This window comes from Rattus norvegicus, chromosome 16, assembly GCF_021556685.1.
Source record: "Rattus norvegicus strain SHRSP/BbbUtx chromosome 16, alternate assembly SHRSP_T2T, whole genome shotgun sequence".
In the NCBI taxonomy this organism is placed as follows: domain Eukaryota; kingdom Metazoa; phylum Chordata; class Mammalia; order Rodentia; family Muridae; genus Rattus; species Rattus norvegicus.
This window is the reverse complement of record NC_141549.1, coordinates 14,343,642-14,362,076: the sequence shown is the minus strand read 5'-3', so window position 1 is coordinate 14,362,076 and position 18,435 is coordinate 14,343,642. Positions and strand designations below refer to the sequence as shown.

Sequence of the window (18,435 nt, the reverse complement as noted above, 5' to 3'; positions counted from 1 at the left end):
TTGATGTCAGATATTGGCAGAGATATGATGTCCTGCTTCTGGAGGCTGATTTATATCCCAGTCAGATTGTAAAAAGCAAGAAAAGTCCATAGATAGGGTTAAAGGAGAAATGAGAAATGTGGTCAGAGAGTAGTGTCTTCTATTAGCAAGACTGATGCTGTATGTGGATTATAAATTTGGGAGACAAACACACCCTCTGCCTGTTTCATTCTTTGGCAAGTAGTTTGTGAGTTACATTGCTCAATAGTGAATTAGAGAAAATGGGGCGCTGTGTAACACATGCGGGAATATGCCTCTTAGGGTTAATTCTCTGCCCCCATGTGAGATTATGCTTCCAGATTCTGAGGCATGAAATGAAAGAACAAAGGCTATGGTAGAAGCCGGGTGTTTGAAGATAATAGGCAATCACCCGGGATGCATGCATGCCCTTCCAAATGCCTAAATTGCAGAGAATTTGCACATCATTTGTGATTCTAAGAAATCATTACCCAAAAGTTGCCATTATGATGAGTGTAACAGATGTACTTAGCTGATTTAATGTGAAATTCATAAATCTGAATTGCTTCCCAGCAGTTTTCTTAAACTTTTATTCATGGCAACATGCGGGATTGTTCTTTTCAGAAACAGAGAGAATGCCTTTGCTAATGATTTCTGATGAGCACAATCCTAGCACCTTCAACAACCACCATGAAGAGGGGTTCCGTTCCTTAGCAACTTGCCCTGGGAAAGATAAACAAAGCTGAACACCTGTGGAAGCAGAAGGAATAGATTATAATGAGTAATGTAGCATGGGTAAAGGGATCCAACATGAACTGTACTTCACTTCAATAGTTTAAACAGTGACTGGACGTTGTAAATGGAGGATGATAGGGTGGAGCATGGACTTAATCAGAGGCAAGGAAGTAAGAATGCTAAGGGGTAGAGAGTGTAAATGCCAGCAGAAAGCTGTGTCTGCTGGTTGGCCAATACTAAGGTCAGTAACCTACCTTCCCACAGTACTGGGAGAGATAGCTTCTACCCTTCCTGATGATTGCATTTCAAACAATGGCCTCTGAGTCCTCATGGGGAAAAAAAAACTGCTATCATAGGAGATCCATATTTATGATCATTAGCCTTTTTCAGAAAATACTTTGGGAAAGAACCCAAGGACCTGACATCAGGTATAGTAGGAACAGCCCTGAAAGACCTTTCAGGGTTTATGAGTTCTATTTTGATTCCAGGCAAGCACTTGAGAAGAAAAAGTCATCAGAGGAAAGCAGAACTGATCTACTGGGCTAAGTCAGTATTTGCTCAACTCTTCTAGAGTGGTGTCAACAGGTAGATAAGAGCATCCATGGTGTGAGGCTACAGTTTCTACAGACAATAGGCTATAATGAATGGAAAGAAGTCACTTCTCTAAGTGTCACTGTTTTCTGCATAATTACCATGCACTCATTTGTTGGCACCCACGCCATCACAGTACCAAGGACCCAGCATAGGCCTGAGCAATTAAAAAAAAAAATGCCAAAGCTTTACTGAGGTTCACAAAATATATACCCCAAGTTCACTGGGTGAAGAATTCCAGGAAGCACAGTGGAAAAACAGGCTTATGCCCTTAGGAACAACAACAACAACAAAAAAAAAAAAAAAAAGAAAAACAAACAAACAAAAGGGAATAAAAACCAGGAACTGACTTAACAGTGTTACTGCCCAGATGTACCGCCCAGGTATACTGGCTAGGCCAAACAGAGTGGTCAAGATGTTCCTTTGTTAGGAACAAAAGGCTTACACATGCATCAGCAAGGCTCAGCAGGAGTCAAGCACTGACGGGCCCAGGGGGGTGGACATTCATTTGACCTAACTGTCCAATTGTCCACAAGATGAGCTCACCACAGTTTCTTCATCCATCCACTGTAGTAGGCACTCGGTTTTTTTTCTATGATTATTATCAATGATATTAAAAAGAAAAACTCATCTTGTTTCCCTTCTCTTCCCCTGACTAAAATATGCTTCAAATTACAGAGTTATTTATAGTGTTCCCAGAATTTGAAAGACCTTTGGCACATGCGATTTTAGGGTCTCTTCCTCTCCTTTCGCCTTTCACCTTTTTCTATAGACTATTGGACTTAAGATATATTTTCTCTCTTTGCTCGAATTCTTTAAATTAGTTGCTTCATATTTTGTTTTTTTTTAAATTATTTTATTTATTTACATTCCAGTCATTGCCCTCTGCCCCGCTCTGTTCCCCTCCCACAGTTCCTCATCCCATTCTTCTTCCCACCCCCCAACCAAGTCACTCCCTTTTCTGAGGCGACAAGGCTCTTGAGGATTAAGTGCATCTTCTCTCACTGAAGTCTAGTCAGACAGACCTCTGCTACCAGGGCCCTCGGACTAGCCCTTGTATGCTCCTGGGTGCTCAGTCTCTGGGAGCTCTCTGGGGTCTGGGTCAATTGAGACTGCTGATTGATCTTTCTATGGGGGGAGTCTCCCTTTCATCTTCTTCAATCCTTCCCATAATTCAACCATAGGGGTCCCTGACTTTGGTCCAATGGTTGGGAGTAAGTATCAGCTTCTGACCCAGTCACTTGCTGGTAGGGACTCTCAGAGGACAGCCATGCTAGACTCCCACTTGTAGCATATCATAACATAGTAATGTTAGGCCTTAGTGTTCTCCTCCCAAGAGATGAATCCCTAAAAGTCAAAAACATCATGAATTTGGCAGATAGATAGATATAACTATAAAATATTATCCAGAGTTGGGTAACTCAGTCCAAAAAAGATATGCATAGTATAAACTCACTGATAAGTGGATATTAGCCAAAAAGTACAGAATACCTAGAATACAACCCACAGACCATAAGAAGTATAGCAAACAAAAAATGCCGAAGTGAGGAGGCTTCAATCCTATTTAGAAGGGGGAAGGGAGTAATCCCGAGAGGCAGGAGTAGGGAGGGATCTGTGTAGGAGAGGGGAAGGGGAAGGGAAAGGGGGAGCAGAATGAGATAAGGGGGTATGGGACAAGAGAGAAGCCAAGAGATTGAATGGACGTAAGCGTCCTGAGGAAGTGGGAAGTGGGGGAACCCTCTAGAAAGTAGCAGACACCTGGGAGGTGAGATACCCTCAGGACTCATAGGTGGTAACCTTAGCTAAAATGCCCAACATTGGGGAAAGGGAACACAAGAGTCCACCTGCAGTAGATAGACAAGGGCTCAAATGGAGGGATGGGGTTACTAACCCAGAGTCAAAATGGCTGACCCAGAATTGTCCCTGTCTGAAAGTACTGCAGGGACAAAAATGAAGAAGAAGAGATGGAAGGAAAGGCGGTCCCATGAGCAGACTTCAGGCATTTTTATGTTGATCCAGGGCAACAAGTGCCTCTATCGTACCATTTCCTCTGTGTTTGAGGGATTGGGTGGATGACATGTTCTTGTATTAACATCACTGGGGCGCAGGAAAAGAACATGAATTGAAAATGTTTGTTTCACTACTAGGTTTTCTCTGACAGGCTCCAAATAGAAAACAGATGAACAAGAGGAAAGATTTTGATTTAAAAGTGTATCAAAAATCTAGTGCATGGAGGACTCTGAAGTGATAAGACATTACCACCTTTTTCCTGTGAACATTTAAACATTTATCTTCATCCCCCAAATGGTAGGGCACCTGTGTACATCCTACTTGGCTATTATATTGGACAATTCTTGGCTTTATCTTGAAGCCCAGCGTAACTACTCTAAAATTCTTTGCAAATTGCAATCCTTAACAAGAGAATTATTGGTGTCCAGTATCCCTTCAGTTCATTAAAAATTCATGAGAGTTAACTCTATAGTCATTTAACGGAAGGTGAAATGGTCATGTGAAATCACATGACATTCTGGACACACTTGACTCTAGCTATATATAAGAGTAGCTTATAACCACAGTGTTAGAAACAGTCATCTTTTACCTCCAATTATAAGTAAACTATTTGTGAGTTAAAGATGAATTGTTCCCATTAATTGTGTCCTGAATGAGAAGAAGCTAATGATAGAATTATGACCTGCAGAGACACCGAGACAATAATGTGAAACCTCTCAATGGAGATCAGGGATCAGATAGTAATTAAAAGGGAGGGCATCTGCTCCCACATAAGACCAAAAAAGCATTTCCATAACCAGAAAGAAGGTTAAGAAATTACGTAGCCACCCTAAAGACAGGTTTATGGGTAAGTGTATCATTTGCTGAAAATTATGGGGGAATCAGAGTCCTCTCTAGGGGGCCTTTGCCTTATTAATGAAAGAATTTAAGTACAGACCTAAAGGGTAACTTAAATATAATTTTATTAAAGTTTGTAATAAAACTATGAAGCAGGAAAACTGTAAATCTCCAACAGGTTTCTAGAGGACAGAGACAGAAGAGGAACAAAGAAAGTCATGCCTTTTGAATTATGCCTTAACGTAAGGCAACCCCATGATGGACAAGCAACTTATGGCGAAAAGGAAACTTTGAAAAACAATGAACTCTAAGATATTAGAAAAGCATGCTTAGAATAGAGATGTAAATACACGCACACATGCACGTGCGCACGTGCACACAAACACACACACACACACACACAAACACACACACGCACACTCACACACACAAAAGAAAAGATAGTTTCCCGAGTAATTCTAGAAAGTGGGCTCACTTCTATAGAGGAATGGCTTGGCTGTTAAATGACTGGCAATATAGAAGGAAAAACACATTAACCTGGTAAATGGTAAGTACTCTATATCTATTTCAAATGGCTTCAAGTGTCAGTGCCTTCATGAAAGATGGTTTCTTTTTCAAATGATTAATCTCCACGTCTGGAACATTATGTCTCTACCCATCCAGAGATTCCCTTTTCTTTAGTAGAAGGAAATGTTTCCTTTGCTGGACTTCTAACATTACCATGATAATTAAAAGATAGAACAGAATGTTCAAAAGAATGAATAAGGAATTTAATACCTATCCCATTCTTTGGGCCCTGCTGATTAAGATCAAACTCTACCATTGTCCAAACAGCCTTCTGAGTTTGGTGCAAAATGGGAACTCCCTTTACCAGCAGGGCTTTCCTTCTCTGACCTTGTCTATGGAGCTCAGAAACTCCCATACCTCCTCCCCGCAAAATGTCACATAGCCTTGGTGAGATTACAGGTACAACCTCCATTCTCCCAATAAGAAGCTGTCTGATATGCACCTGAGATTCCTGGAATGCCTCCCAATGCTAATGAGGAGGCATCTTAGTTCCCTAACCTTCAGCCAATGATCTTTGCCCACCTTGGATATTTCTTCCTCTACCCCCAAAGTATATAACCTTTCATTCACCCTGAATAAAGTTGATCTGTCACCGTGAAGCTGATTCCAGAATGTAGTCGTTTCCATTTGAACTCATAGACTCTGTGAAACTCTGTTCATTTACCCTTCTCCCTTTTTCCTCATGGGTCAGTGGCCAGTTACTCCAGGGAGAAGGGAGAATCACATTTAATAATTGGTAGAAGTATATTTATTTAAAAAATTAAAATTAAAACTTATTGTATGTGTGTGTGTGTGTGTGTGTGTGTGTGTGTGTGTGTGTGTGTGTATTTTAAGGTTGGTGTCCTCAAAGTGTTCACAGGCTAGTATAACAGGTATAGATTAGATTTGGACTTGGAGAGGAAAGAGAATTAGAGATTAACATATTTAAGTTGAATCATCCTTCAGTCAAGGGATTTATTAATGTACAAGCAGATCAATATAAACAAAGTCCAACATAGGAAGCTTTAGTTGACCTAATGTAGGATGGAGTCTACTCTTAATGGTGTCCAACGAAGAGTAGGTCCTGTACCATGAGGAAATAATCTTTGATAGTACATGTCTTATGTAACATTGTAGGTGTAGGGAAAGGAGCATGAAGGGTATCTTTCAGAACTTATTCCTCTTAGGGTAGATGAGTGGGGTTTGATTAATGGGTGACCTATAAACATGATATTTCCTGCTATGCTTTCAACCTTTGGGCAGCACAATGGGGTTAATGTATTTTCACCATGCTCACCACATCTCTGTGTAGGACCTGGTTTCTCAGACAAATAGGTAAGTATATCTTATTCTATAATACACCAACTTAAAAATATGAAAAAAAAGGATTTTGAATGATTTTATAAGGAGGGCTGAAATCTGCTTCATAGCAGAATTCTGTGAGTTGAGAGGTAAAAGCATGTTGAAGCCATTGGCTATTTATTTATTTATTTATTTATTTATTCATTTATTTATTTATTGCTAGCGTTAATCCATGAGTCATCTCTTTAAAACACTGACTTCTTTTGAGTAGTTCTTTAAATCTGAATTGTTGGTCAATACACCGATTTATTGATTCACATATTCATCTTTACCTTCACATATATATTGAATAATTACTAAATATCAGGTGAACAGCTGACTCTTGATGAGTTGTTACAATAATTCAACATTCCCAACTATGAATGAAATGTCCCTGAGCTCAGGGCATTCACTTATTACTACAGGTATCATCTACTTGGTAAATAACTTCAGGTATGGGGTCTACAGTGGACTGATACATACAGCCAGTGGTGTTGTGAGAGCCTCGAACAGGCAGGGTAAGTCATCACTGATTAGAAAGAAACAGCTCTCTGCAAAATGAAGCTTTAGCTTGTACTAAGCAGCCCAGCTGAAGGAGAACCTGGCTGAGGAGGGAGATGAAAAAGGAGCTTGCTGTCCCTTGTGCCTACAAGAAGACTGGACTTACAACATGTTGCTTTAGAGGGACTCTGAGGAAAGTTGTTAAGAGTTCTTGCTCTTAATGTACCCAAGCACAAACATTCTCAAAGCAACATTGGGCAAATTGCTTTTAATTACTTGCATTTAAAAAAAATTCCTGAGAATATGGTATTAATCTTTGTGTTTTCTGACTCTCGTCTCTTCAGTTATGCTAGTCATCAAGAAGTTTTGACACATTCATATATGAGCCAGCAACAGTGTAGAAAGACAGGCATTTAAAACTGTTTTCAAACATCCTTCCTCCTGCATTTGTGGCCTGGGGTTCCAGAACAGGTGATTATCAGCTCTGACAACATTGCTTTCCAACAGAAGGCTTGCTTTCATTTAACCTCCCGACTCCCACTGCGCGCATGTGCCAGGCCTGAGAACAACAGTGTCATTGCTCTACTGCCTACACTAGCCTGCTTAATTTGACAGGCCTATTGATTCCAACACACCACCAGCAGTTTGTTAGGAGCAAGGCAGCAAGGGGGCAGACGGCAGTGGATGGCCTCCAATGCCCACAGGGAGCACTTCCACACAGGAGGGTGATTAGCATGAGGGCTTCCCCCAAGTGTGTGCGTTATGCTGAACAGTAAATCATTCAGGTTTATACTGAAATGCAGTGAGTGGATGGCTGAATCTCCTTATTCATTGATAAATGACATCGTTTGTCTTCTACAAAATGAATTCATAATAAAACATGAACGTGAGAGCATCAGGTTAGAACCACCCAATATGCAGGTATTAACATCTCCCAAGAGCATTAGGAGAAACTACAATAAATGCTGTGACTATAGACCCACCACGGATGCAGAAAAGTTCTGATCCAGGGCAGTTAAGGTGACTTACACTGTACGAATTTTAAAAGCCCTCAGATAAGATACCCACTGTCTTTAGTCTCTAGATTCTTTGCATGTGTTCATAGTGTCTTTTGTCCCTTTTCATCTCACATATACTCTCAAGAAAGAATAGGTTTTGATTTAGGAAAAAATTACGAAGATACTGATAAAATAAATTTCATATATTCTGAACTTAGTTTTCTATCTTAGAAAATAATAATTTAGCCGTGTACACTGGTATGGAACAGTTGTAAAGAAATTTAATGTCATGACTGATAAATTATTAATAAAGTTTAATAACTGAATGCCACTCCGAGCTGAAATATGAGATTCTTACCTCACCATTTATTGATCTATTTGTTTGATTGTTTGTAATTTTGTAGATTCACACAGGAACATTCTTGCTTCTATAGTTGTCATACATCTTTACCTTCCTCTTCAGTCTTGTCAGATTATAAGCATTGGAATGTATCTGTCGATCTGGGTAGTCCTGAGCAGTATTAATCACAGTTTTTTTGTTTTTGTTTTGGTTTTGGTTTTTTTGTTTTGTTTTGTTTTGTAGGCTTCTCCTTTGTTTGATGTTTTCTTACAGTTGTGCTTTATTTGTTGTATATGCAGAAGAAGCACCATTTTTTATCACATCAGGAATGCCACTGTCTGTTTGATAAGTCAGTATCAATGTTACAGTGCTTTGTTTCTGATGTATTTTTCATGTTCCCTTTCTGTTCAGACACTTTTTTCTTCTCATATTTTGCTCAGAGTACTCTTTTGGAAAAAAGTGGTCATATGTAACTTATGTACAAAGAATAAGAAGGATTACTTCTTTCTAATTATATAAAACCTGAATGAGCCATTTGTTTTTTCTGGCCAGGGGTTAGTTTCTTTTCATCTGTTCATTTACTAATTCTATAACCTCTGTACCAACTCATAGATACCTATTTTATATTTGCGTTTATAATGTAAAGAGTTAAATGTTATAACCAGATATTTGTCAGGAATTTTCTGTTCTTTAAGAATGCAATTAGCTCTCTCTGGCCATCTTATTCAATATGCCAATTTAAAAGATGGGTGACAGAAAAAAGTAATTAGAGGTGACTTATTCAATGTAGCCATAATGACAAAATAAAAGGAATAGAGAAATGAAGCTAGTTACCACACAGCAGCTGTAGAGGTGCAGACATGAGATAAACTTGAAGATGAAGGAGAAACAGGGTAAGAGCGTGGATGAACAATCCTAGTTCTAGTGCTCTTTAGGATGGTGTCAGTTCTGTCAGATGGTTGTGTGATTCGGCCAGATGATTCAGAGAAGTTTGATTGCTGTTGTGATTGTCAGTGCTTGAGGGAATTGCCTGTTGTTGAAGGGATGGCCTTCTCATGGCTGAAGACTCGCTTGTGCAGGAGAAGGGGTCTGTCTATTACATTCTGCGATTTGTGGAGTCCAAGGTGACTACAGCATTAAGGCAGTGATTTATCCCTGTGCCTTTAACCTTCAGGGAAGATGAAGTAAGTTAGACAAATACTCCTCCAGTAATTAACATGTACAGAGGTAAGCAGCTTATCCCAAAATAAAGGAGGTGGGCATAAAACGAAGACATAGTTGCCAGGGCTTTAGCCTTGACTTTATTTACCTTGTAAGCTCAAGGGAGAAATTGGGATTTTGTTTGTTTGATGGTCTGTTTTTACCAAATACAGTTTTTAATTGGCCATTTCAATATGATTTTATTTTATGATTTGGTCATTCTGCCTTTCTTCATAAAGAGTTCAGTTGCCCATGTCATTTGGATAATAAATATCAACTGATCAGCTCTTGAAGTGTTTGTGTTGAATCATGCTACAGGATATTTCAAGTATATTCTCTAGATAATGTGGCCTAGTCATTGAATGAGACTTATATCCTAATCATATCGGAATTATATCCTAATCCTTACTATATCCTAATAATATCTCTCTCATTATAGATGCTGTTCAAATCAAGTTCTGTGAGCCATGAGTATTTTTTGGCAATGAAATAGATTTGCTTATAGGCCCTCCTGGCAAGTAGATCACAGCCCAACACACAGCTATAAGTTTTTAATGTAACCATCTGCATCTGTACTTGGCTAAGCATTAGTTGACATTGATGTCTCCCTTAGTACCTGTCAATCACAGCCCTTCATCCAGCCCCACCCACTGTACTGAGAAAAACACCTGGCTTCAGTACTCCCCACGCAAGTACTTAATTTCTCTTTCACGGAAAACACATCGGTAAAATAAGAAATTGACACTGGTAACAGTGTCATGACATCTAAACAGTGCTTACATGCAATTCTTGCCTTAAACTTTTGGACTCATTTATTTCAAAAGTTGCTTATGACAATATTTCTTCCCCATCCCCCACACCCACAGGTGCATGTTGGCAGACTTGTAAGACAGATTCAATTTCTTTATCAGAGTCAGCCTTGCTTCATGAGGCCTTTAGACACTTAAATGTTACTAATGATATTTATTTCTTTAACAGTTCTGAGGCTTTTATTGTTACAAACTTTCTTCTGCCAGTTTTGATAGTATTTATGCTTGATGAAGTTGGATGTTTTCACTAAGTTATGAAATTTGAAGACATTGAATTAGGGGATTGCCTATGCTCACCACTGAAGGGAGAATGGTCCCTCTTTTATTTTTGTTAATAACTTATGATAGAGGTATATGTGTGTTTCCTTTCACAGCGTCAGAATTTACCGGATAATAATCAATCAAGAAGTGAAATAATGGATATTAGTGGCAGTTTGCCAAATATGGCCCCCTGTGATGGTTTGAATAATAATGGCCAACATTGGCTCATACATTTGGGTACTTAGTAATAGGTTGTGTAATAGATGAAAAGAATAGAAGACTTTGGAGGTATGGCCTTGGTGGAGTCTGTCCAGCCTTGTTGAAGGAAATATGTCATGGAGGATCGACTTTGATGTTTCAAAAGGCCAAGCGAGCCCCAGGTTCAGTGTCTCTGTGTATATGGATCAGGAGGTAGCACTCGGCTGCTGCCCCAGCACTCATCCACATGTCTCCATTCTCCCTGCTATAGACTTCTGAAACTCTATATAAGCCCTCGATTACTTCCTTTCATAAGAGTTTCCTTGGTCATGGTGTCTCTTCACAGCAATAGAACAGTGATTAAAAAACCTTCTTTTCCTTGAAAGTCATGACTAGACAAATACAGATTTTTAAATCCCAATATTAAATTTAATGTGTTAATTAGGAGTTCTATTGCTATGATAAAACACCATGACCAAAAACAGCTTGTGAGAAAAAGGGTGTGTTTTTTACATGTTTATATGACAGTTGATTATCAAAGGCAGTCAGGACAGGAACCTGCAGGCAGGTACTGATGGGGAGTCCATGGAGAAGCTGTTTACTGGCTTCCTCCTCGTGGCTTTCTCAGCCTGTTTTCCTGTATAATTCAAGAGCACCAGCCCAGGAACTGCACTGTCCACACTGTGCTAGGCTCTCCCACATCAATCATTACTCAAGGAAATGTACCACAGACTTTCCCAACAGGCCAGTCTTTTGGGGACATTTTCTTAATTGAGATTTTCTTTTTCCAGATGACTCTAGCTCATGTCAAATTGACATAAAACTACCCAGTACAGCATCCTTCTTTACATGTTGTCTTCTTCTAATAGATCCATCCACTATTACAATTTCATGATTTTTTTAACAATATACATCACCTTTCTTGCTAACCTTTCCTTTTTAAAATATCCTGTTTTCCTCTTACCTTACAGCATAACTTATTCTGTTAAATAAATTGCCATAAAAGATTAAAGAATAGAGATACAAATGTATAGGTCATTTCTTTTTGAGACTGGGTCACTCAATGTATAAGCCATGCTGTCCTCAGACTCAAGAGATTCTCTTGCCCCTCTTTCCTGAGTGCTGAGAATAAAGGCCTGTGTCATGACACCCCAGCTAAATATCCCATTTTGTTTTAAATTTGTGTGTGATTTATGTAGTATATAGGTTTTGTGTCCGTGGTGTGGAATACTGTGGAGGCTGGAGGATAATGTTAGGTATCGTTCCTTTCCTTCCTTCCTTGTTTTGAGACAGAGTCTCTCTTTTGTTGTTTTCTACTGTCTGCAGGAGACTAGCCAGCCTCAGTAATTGCTGAGAAGCTCCTATTTCCACCTTCCCTTTCATCAGAGAAGTGCTGGCTTGGCAGACTAAACACACATTACTAAGAGAGAAAACCATTCTAAATATATCATTTGGGAAAGATTTGTATTTGTACTTATGGTACCAAATGGAAGAAATGGATACAACTGTAGTGTAGCAATACTCTGAACACTTAAAAGGATATAGAAAGTGTGCATTGTAAATACTAGCCATAAGCAAAAATGCTAACAGGTGTTTTTAATTCTGGACAGAGCCCCCATTTCAGGATTCATGCAGATTAAACTAATGGGTCAAGAGCTTCTCTTGGAAACACCTGGGTTTTAGAAATGGAATGAGTTGCTGACTTACAATAATTTCTCAAGAAAATTAAAATTCCTTAGGAACAGTTAGCTGATGTTTGCCTCAAGATGTCCCTCTGAAATAAATCTCTAATTTTTATTCTAAATTCATTACAAATTGGGAGAACAAGTATACTCTAACCTCCATTTCTTTTTTTTTTTTAAATTTGGATTCTAGGCAGTTTTTCAATATTATGTGTTTCTAGTTGGGGCTAGCAAATATTTTCTCTGGTTTCTATTTAGGACTTTTTTTCTTTAAAAGTACCTTTTCAACTTAAAGGTAATTGGTTGTACTTATTACATAAAACCTTTTCCCTACTTTAATTTCTGAATGTTGGATCCTAGTAAAAAGCACTTCTGTACCTTAAGGCTATGAACAAATTGCTATCAACCTCATTCAGAGTTCATTCACTCAAATCTGAAAGGTACATCGATCTTAGATATTTATCATTACAGATAATTATGCTCACTGCTACACATATTATCTCAACTTACAGAATATCTTTAGCATGCTCTTCTTTAATTTGCTATGGGCATTAAGTTAACAAATCTTTATTATTTTGTGGTTTATTAAGAAAGCCTTATAAAAATTAGCACAGTCCATTTCTCTAGTACATTTGTGATTTTGTTTACATGTAGTCATTCAAGTAGGCTTTTGGTTTTTAAAGCAAAACTAGAAAGCAAATTTACACTATCTTCATAATAAAAGCTGCCCCACTTCCTCTCACTGAATCCTATGTTTTCCCTTCTGAATCAATGCCACATGTATTTGTTCATGACATAATGAAAACTGACAATATGCCTACATTCCTCCAGGGTTTTATGCTGTGGTATTATCTGCGCTGTGTACTTTGCAAGCTAATTTTAAGTAGAAAAACTTTCCATATATTTATTACTTGTCGAGTTGTTTTAGTTTATATAAAATCTCCATCTTTAACAGTAATATTATGTCAAAGTACCAAATTGTATTTTACTTGATATTATTACTGTTATATATTTTTACCCCTATAATTTTCTAATAATGTCTTCATCCATCTTGCACATTTTCATTCTATTGTTTGTTTTGTTTTTGCAACTCCATCTTAAAATGGCCTAAAATTCGCTAGGCCCCTGCCTCAACTTGCCACATGCTGGGTTAGAGACATGCACCACATCTGCCCCATGGTCTTTCTGCCACTGCTCGGCAATATATTCCTTCAGACATCAGATGGCTGGATGTACTGCTGGGTTGTGAATTTCTCTCCTAATGTTTAAGTCTAGCAAATCAGTTTTCCTCATCACTGAGGGTTTCACATTCATCACAGCAGTCTCCATGTTCAGAGTACTTTCTTGTTATATACCTGCTTCAGTAGATTCTGTTGCATTAACATTTCCCTTCATTTTTCTCTTTTCTGGTTTCTATACATTTCTTTTATTCTGGTCATAGCGTATGTATCCATCAATGTGAAAACTTAATCAGCATTCACACCTCCTTACTTTCAGCAAGCAGAGAGAGCTTATTTCTATGCCGTGCTCTAGGACTGAGGGGATAGTGCAGGGCAAGCACGTGTGAGTTCCCAGGGTCAATCCTCAGTACCAAAATAGAGAAAATAAATTCATGTTTCTATTCTTTAGTGTTTTCATTCTTCTTACTTCTTACCTTCAGCTAATTCCAAATTATACACCCTTTAGTTTTGCATGTAGTCTAAAACTAAGATTTTTTTTGGGGGGGGGTAGGAATTTCTGTATCATTCCAAGCTTTACTTTTGAAGTTATTTTTTTTCACTTGTGGTCATAATATTTTTCTGATTCTTGCTCCAAAGGTATTCTTAGAAGTTATGAAATTATAAGACAAAAAGCAGCTGCTACCGATTAATTAGCAATGGGTTCTTAGGCTAAAATATGTATCTATTTCTGAGAGGGTCGAGGAGATGAGAAACATGCAGTGTTCTATCATTCTTCTGGTACTTTTCAATGCCCAGCCCTTTGTCTGTACAGCTCCCCTCTCCTAACGTATCCACAGCTTACAGCTTTGCTTGTGATTTCCTACAGTATTCCAAGGCAGATAGGCATCCTGTGACTGCGCTGGAGAAAATAATGGAGTCAAGTTTTACAGCTCCCCAGTTGTTCCCAGAGGTTACTTCTGACCGAGGAAGCCAGCCTATCAAGCACCACAGGTATGGGAAACTAATCATGACGGCAGTGGGTGAGTTCACATGAGAAATAAATACATGGCCAGAGAATGGCGACTGGACTCAGAGTCCACCAGAGATGACTGTTTTTACTTCTATAACTATAGATCTCCATGGAGGTGATGTTCAGGGAGCCCGCAGCCAAGAATCAAACCCTCTAGATTACATCAGTAGCATCATTCACCCTACAGAAAAATAATGGCATCAGAGCTGCAGGCACAGACCACTTACCAAAGAGACTGGACTTTGAAGCACTATTAAAAGTGTGATTTTAGTTCCTAACCTGCCTGACCACTGGTTGCAAAGCTAACGTCTAATTCTCCTCCAGGTATCTGATGTGACATGCACCAAGTACTCCAAACACACCTCAAAAATGTTTCAGAGGCAAATATTGGAAAGTATTTTCTTTGAGCATGTAAGATAAATGTTATCAAAGAGGTGGCATCTTTGTGTGTGTGTGTATGAGCTGGTCACAGAAACTAGTTCTTTGGAGGCAACGGGCAACTACAAAGTTATTTGATGTGCCACAGGAAACACTCAAGCTTGGCACGTTCTTTGGCATATTATCATTTACATTGAGTTTTGTGCATGAGGAATCTTCTTTTAAAAATCAGTCATATAGATGTGATACATCTACACAATGGAATATTACCCAGCTATCAAAAACAATGACTTTATGAAATTCATAGGCAAATGGAGGGAACTGGAAAATACCATCCTGAGTGAGGTAACCCAATCACAGAAAAACACACGTGGTATGCACTCATTGATAAGTGGCTATTAGCCCAAATGCTTGAATTACCCTAGATGCACAGAACACATGAAAGGAGGATGACCAAAATGTGAATGCTTCACTCCTTCTTTAAAATGGGAACAAGAATACCCTTGGCAGGGAATAGGGAGGCAAAGTTTAGAACAGAGGCAGAAGGAGCACCCATTCAGAGCCTGCCCCACATGTGGCCCATACATATACAGATACCAAACTAGATAAGATGGATGAAGCAAAGAAGTGCAGGCCGACAGGAACCGGATGTAGATGTTAATACCTTTAATCTGTAAATGGTGTTCAAAAACTAAACATTACTTTTCTTAGTGATAAACATTTTAATATGTTTAAAGTTATATGTCAATCTATGTATGAATTTAATCTTTTAAAATTTAATCTATCTGTTTAATCTTTTAAAATCACACACACATGTGCACGCACACACATACACACACACACACACACACACACACACACCCACACACACACACACATCACACAGGAGTTAAAGTTTTTAAAGCTGCCTCAATTGTTACTAGCAATAGAATGTTACTGACAAAAAACGTTACTGGCATGTTTTCCATTATCTTCACCACCTTGTATTCTAGCAAGACAGAAATACACAATAAAAGAGCTGATCTCCTCCTTTCCCACCCTAAAGACCTTCCTGGCTGTACTTGCTATGAGATTTTCAGTTATTCTAACATTGAGGACACTACACCTCAGAAGCTGATAATGACGTTTATTCTCATACCTCTACAGTAGAAAGATTTTAGGGTACCAAAGATTTGACAAAGAAAATAGTTTCAGAAGCTTCGACTTACAAGTGAAATAGATTGGCATCTGGGTAGAGGCATTAGTTACTGTTGGCATGTCTGTGGTATGTTGTAGTGTGCATTTACAGAATTCCTGTGAAAACAGCTTTTTACTTCACTTGGCCTATGGAAGCTGCATTTATTTCAGAAGTAAAGTCCAAAATTGCTAGTCTTTTAAAAGGCAAGAAGTTTTTCCAAAACAGTATTTTCCCCAGTTTATTCTAAAATATGCTACTGTAGTTATCTACTCTGTCATTTAGAATAGTATTCTATTGCTCTTAAGCGCATTATGGCTAAAATATGTTGAATTTGTGATTTTTAAGTGGTGGCTTCTGCTATGGTGAAAGTACAGCGCTACTGTGCCAGGTACATTTTTTTTTTGTCAGTTTCCCACCATTAACTATGAGCTTTGTTTCTAGAGCTCCAGGATTAAATGGTGGTATCTTTAAAGGGACTTCCAGATTGTTGTTGTTTGTTTGTTTGTTTGTTTCTTTTTGACTCAATGACATTGCAGTTCTGAAGGCTATGTGCTGATAAATTGGCCAGGGTTGATTTATAAAGTACCTTTAGAACTGTAAATTACAGTTTAATACATCATTGCTTTTGCTTTGTAAAACATGCAATAGACTAAACCGTTTCATGATTGATAACCTGTTTACTGATTTATATTTCTTTCCACCTGCTTCATAACTTCCTGAATGTCCCTGGGTTAGAAGGCTTGAATCACTGATTGATCTATAGGGCTACAACTGCTTTTGAAGATGGGCCACTACGTCATACTGATAGACCTTGTTTTGACAGTTCAGAAAGCCATGAATAATTAATTTTTTGTTCTGCACTAAATTCATGACTCCCTTGGATGCCTTAATATGAAACAAAGCTATTAATACAAAACCATTATTTCTAATGTTTAGTGGAAAACCTACTCATTGAAAAAAATCTATTGAGGCATGTCATTTTTTTTTTGCTTGTACTATATCTTGGCAATCTAACTTGTTTACAATGGTATCAATATAGGCTATCAACAGTGTCAGATGCCCAGAGAATCCAACACCACAGAGGAGCATTTGCACTGCCACTTATGGTACAACAACTGGTAGAACACATGGTGTTGTGCACCTTACATGTTCCCCTCACACAAGAGATTTAGTGCATTTGAATGCTTTCTTCTCTGGTGCAATCTGCAAAAATTCTTGAGGAGAGTTATGCTGACATTTTGCTTTGGCCACTTCCCTCCTACCCCCACACTCAAGTCACTTTCTATGGAAAGCCTTATGTACCAGGTGAGATTCAGACTCCCCTGTTCTCTGGCTTCTCGCATATTAGAACGAGGTGCTGGTAAGGGATGAAAGGGCTACAACAAGGAGGTCATAGTCATTCCAGCCCCTGCCTCATTTCTGTCTCATTCTGGTCTTCTGCGACTATAGAGCCTGATCCCTGACTTGGTCCTTCTGGCACTGTCTCTATTCTGAAAAATGTCCCCTCTCCTTTAAAGTAATGGCTTCCTATAGTTAGTGGCCTGAAGTGCATCAATGTCTGTGTGGCTTCACCTTGTTTCCTTTCAAGTAATGGCCACTGGCCATGCCACTTATAGTCTTCTCAATTGGTCCAAGTTAAAGTGGGTTTTATTTCCTCCAGGACTCTGACACAACTATCATCTGGTAGCAGAGAAACATGAGCAGTTTACTCTAGTGACAGAGTCCTTAAAAATCTAGGTTCTGTTTCCTAAGGTTAGACAGACATGGAAAGGAAGGAAACAGTCACTGTTAGAGAGCTCCTCAAAGACATTGGCTTAGAGATTAAATACGAGGAACACATTGCTCAGTGTTTTGGGAACTCTACAGCAGATACATAGCTAACAAAAGTAACATGACATGATCTGGTAGCTGAACAAAATAGAGAATTTAGTGTCCACCTGCCACCTTAACAGAGCTGGAAAAATGGATTTTCCCACTCAAGTCTCATTTTCTCAAACTCTCAATTAAATTATTTGCAAATATTTGCCCTGGGGGTAGTGCATGCCTTTCATCCCAGCATTCAGGAGGCAGAGGTGGATCTCTGTGAATTCAAGTCCAGTCTGGTCTATGTAACAAGTTTCAGGTTAGCCAGACCAACATAGTAATTCTTTATCTCACATATTTACTGAATAAGTTTTATACTTATAAACCTAGAATAATAGTTATTTATGGAAACAGTGACAAATTCCAAATAGTACAGTAATGGGGTAAGATTGTATTAGGAAGCTGTCCCCTATGGGTGCACTATTGAGGCATGAGTATTTTCATCCCATAATTGCACTGATAATTTTAGACAATAAAAGTGTAGCATACAAGTTTTAGCTCACTATATGCTCACGGAAGCACCATTTGAACCACATAACGTGACATCTCAAGGAACACATACATTTGAACACAGGCAACTCAGTAACGTGGGGAAGGGAGTTGATAAGGAATATTCCAGTCAACTTGCTGATTTATCTTCACAGAAACTGGTTCCTTTAAAACAGCCTGTGTACAAGGGTTTACTTTGTATAGGTCACATACACCTTTTGCCGTTGATGGCCTCTACAAATATTCAGTCATCAGAGATATTTAGATGCATACACCCAATAAAGTTGAACCA

At 38.7% G+C, this 18,435-nt stretch overlaps 1 protein-coding gene across 9 annotated transcripts in view; it reads left to right on the top strand.

The window, feature by feature from the left end:
• Positions 1-18,435, top strand: part of Nrg3 (neuregulin 3) — a 1,115,105-nt gene that overhangs the window by 1,087,887 nt on the left and 8,783 nt on the right. For all 9 annotated transcript variants that reach the window (NM_001433134.1, XM_087588941.1, XM_087588944.1 and 6 more), the window contains 1 exon segment: positions 14,093-14,217. In NM_001433134.1, coding sequence (NP_001420063.1) covers positions 14,093-14,217 — 125 coding nt within the window.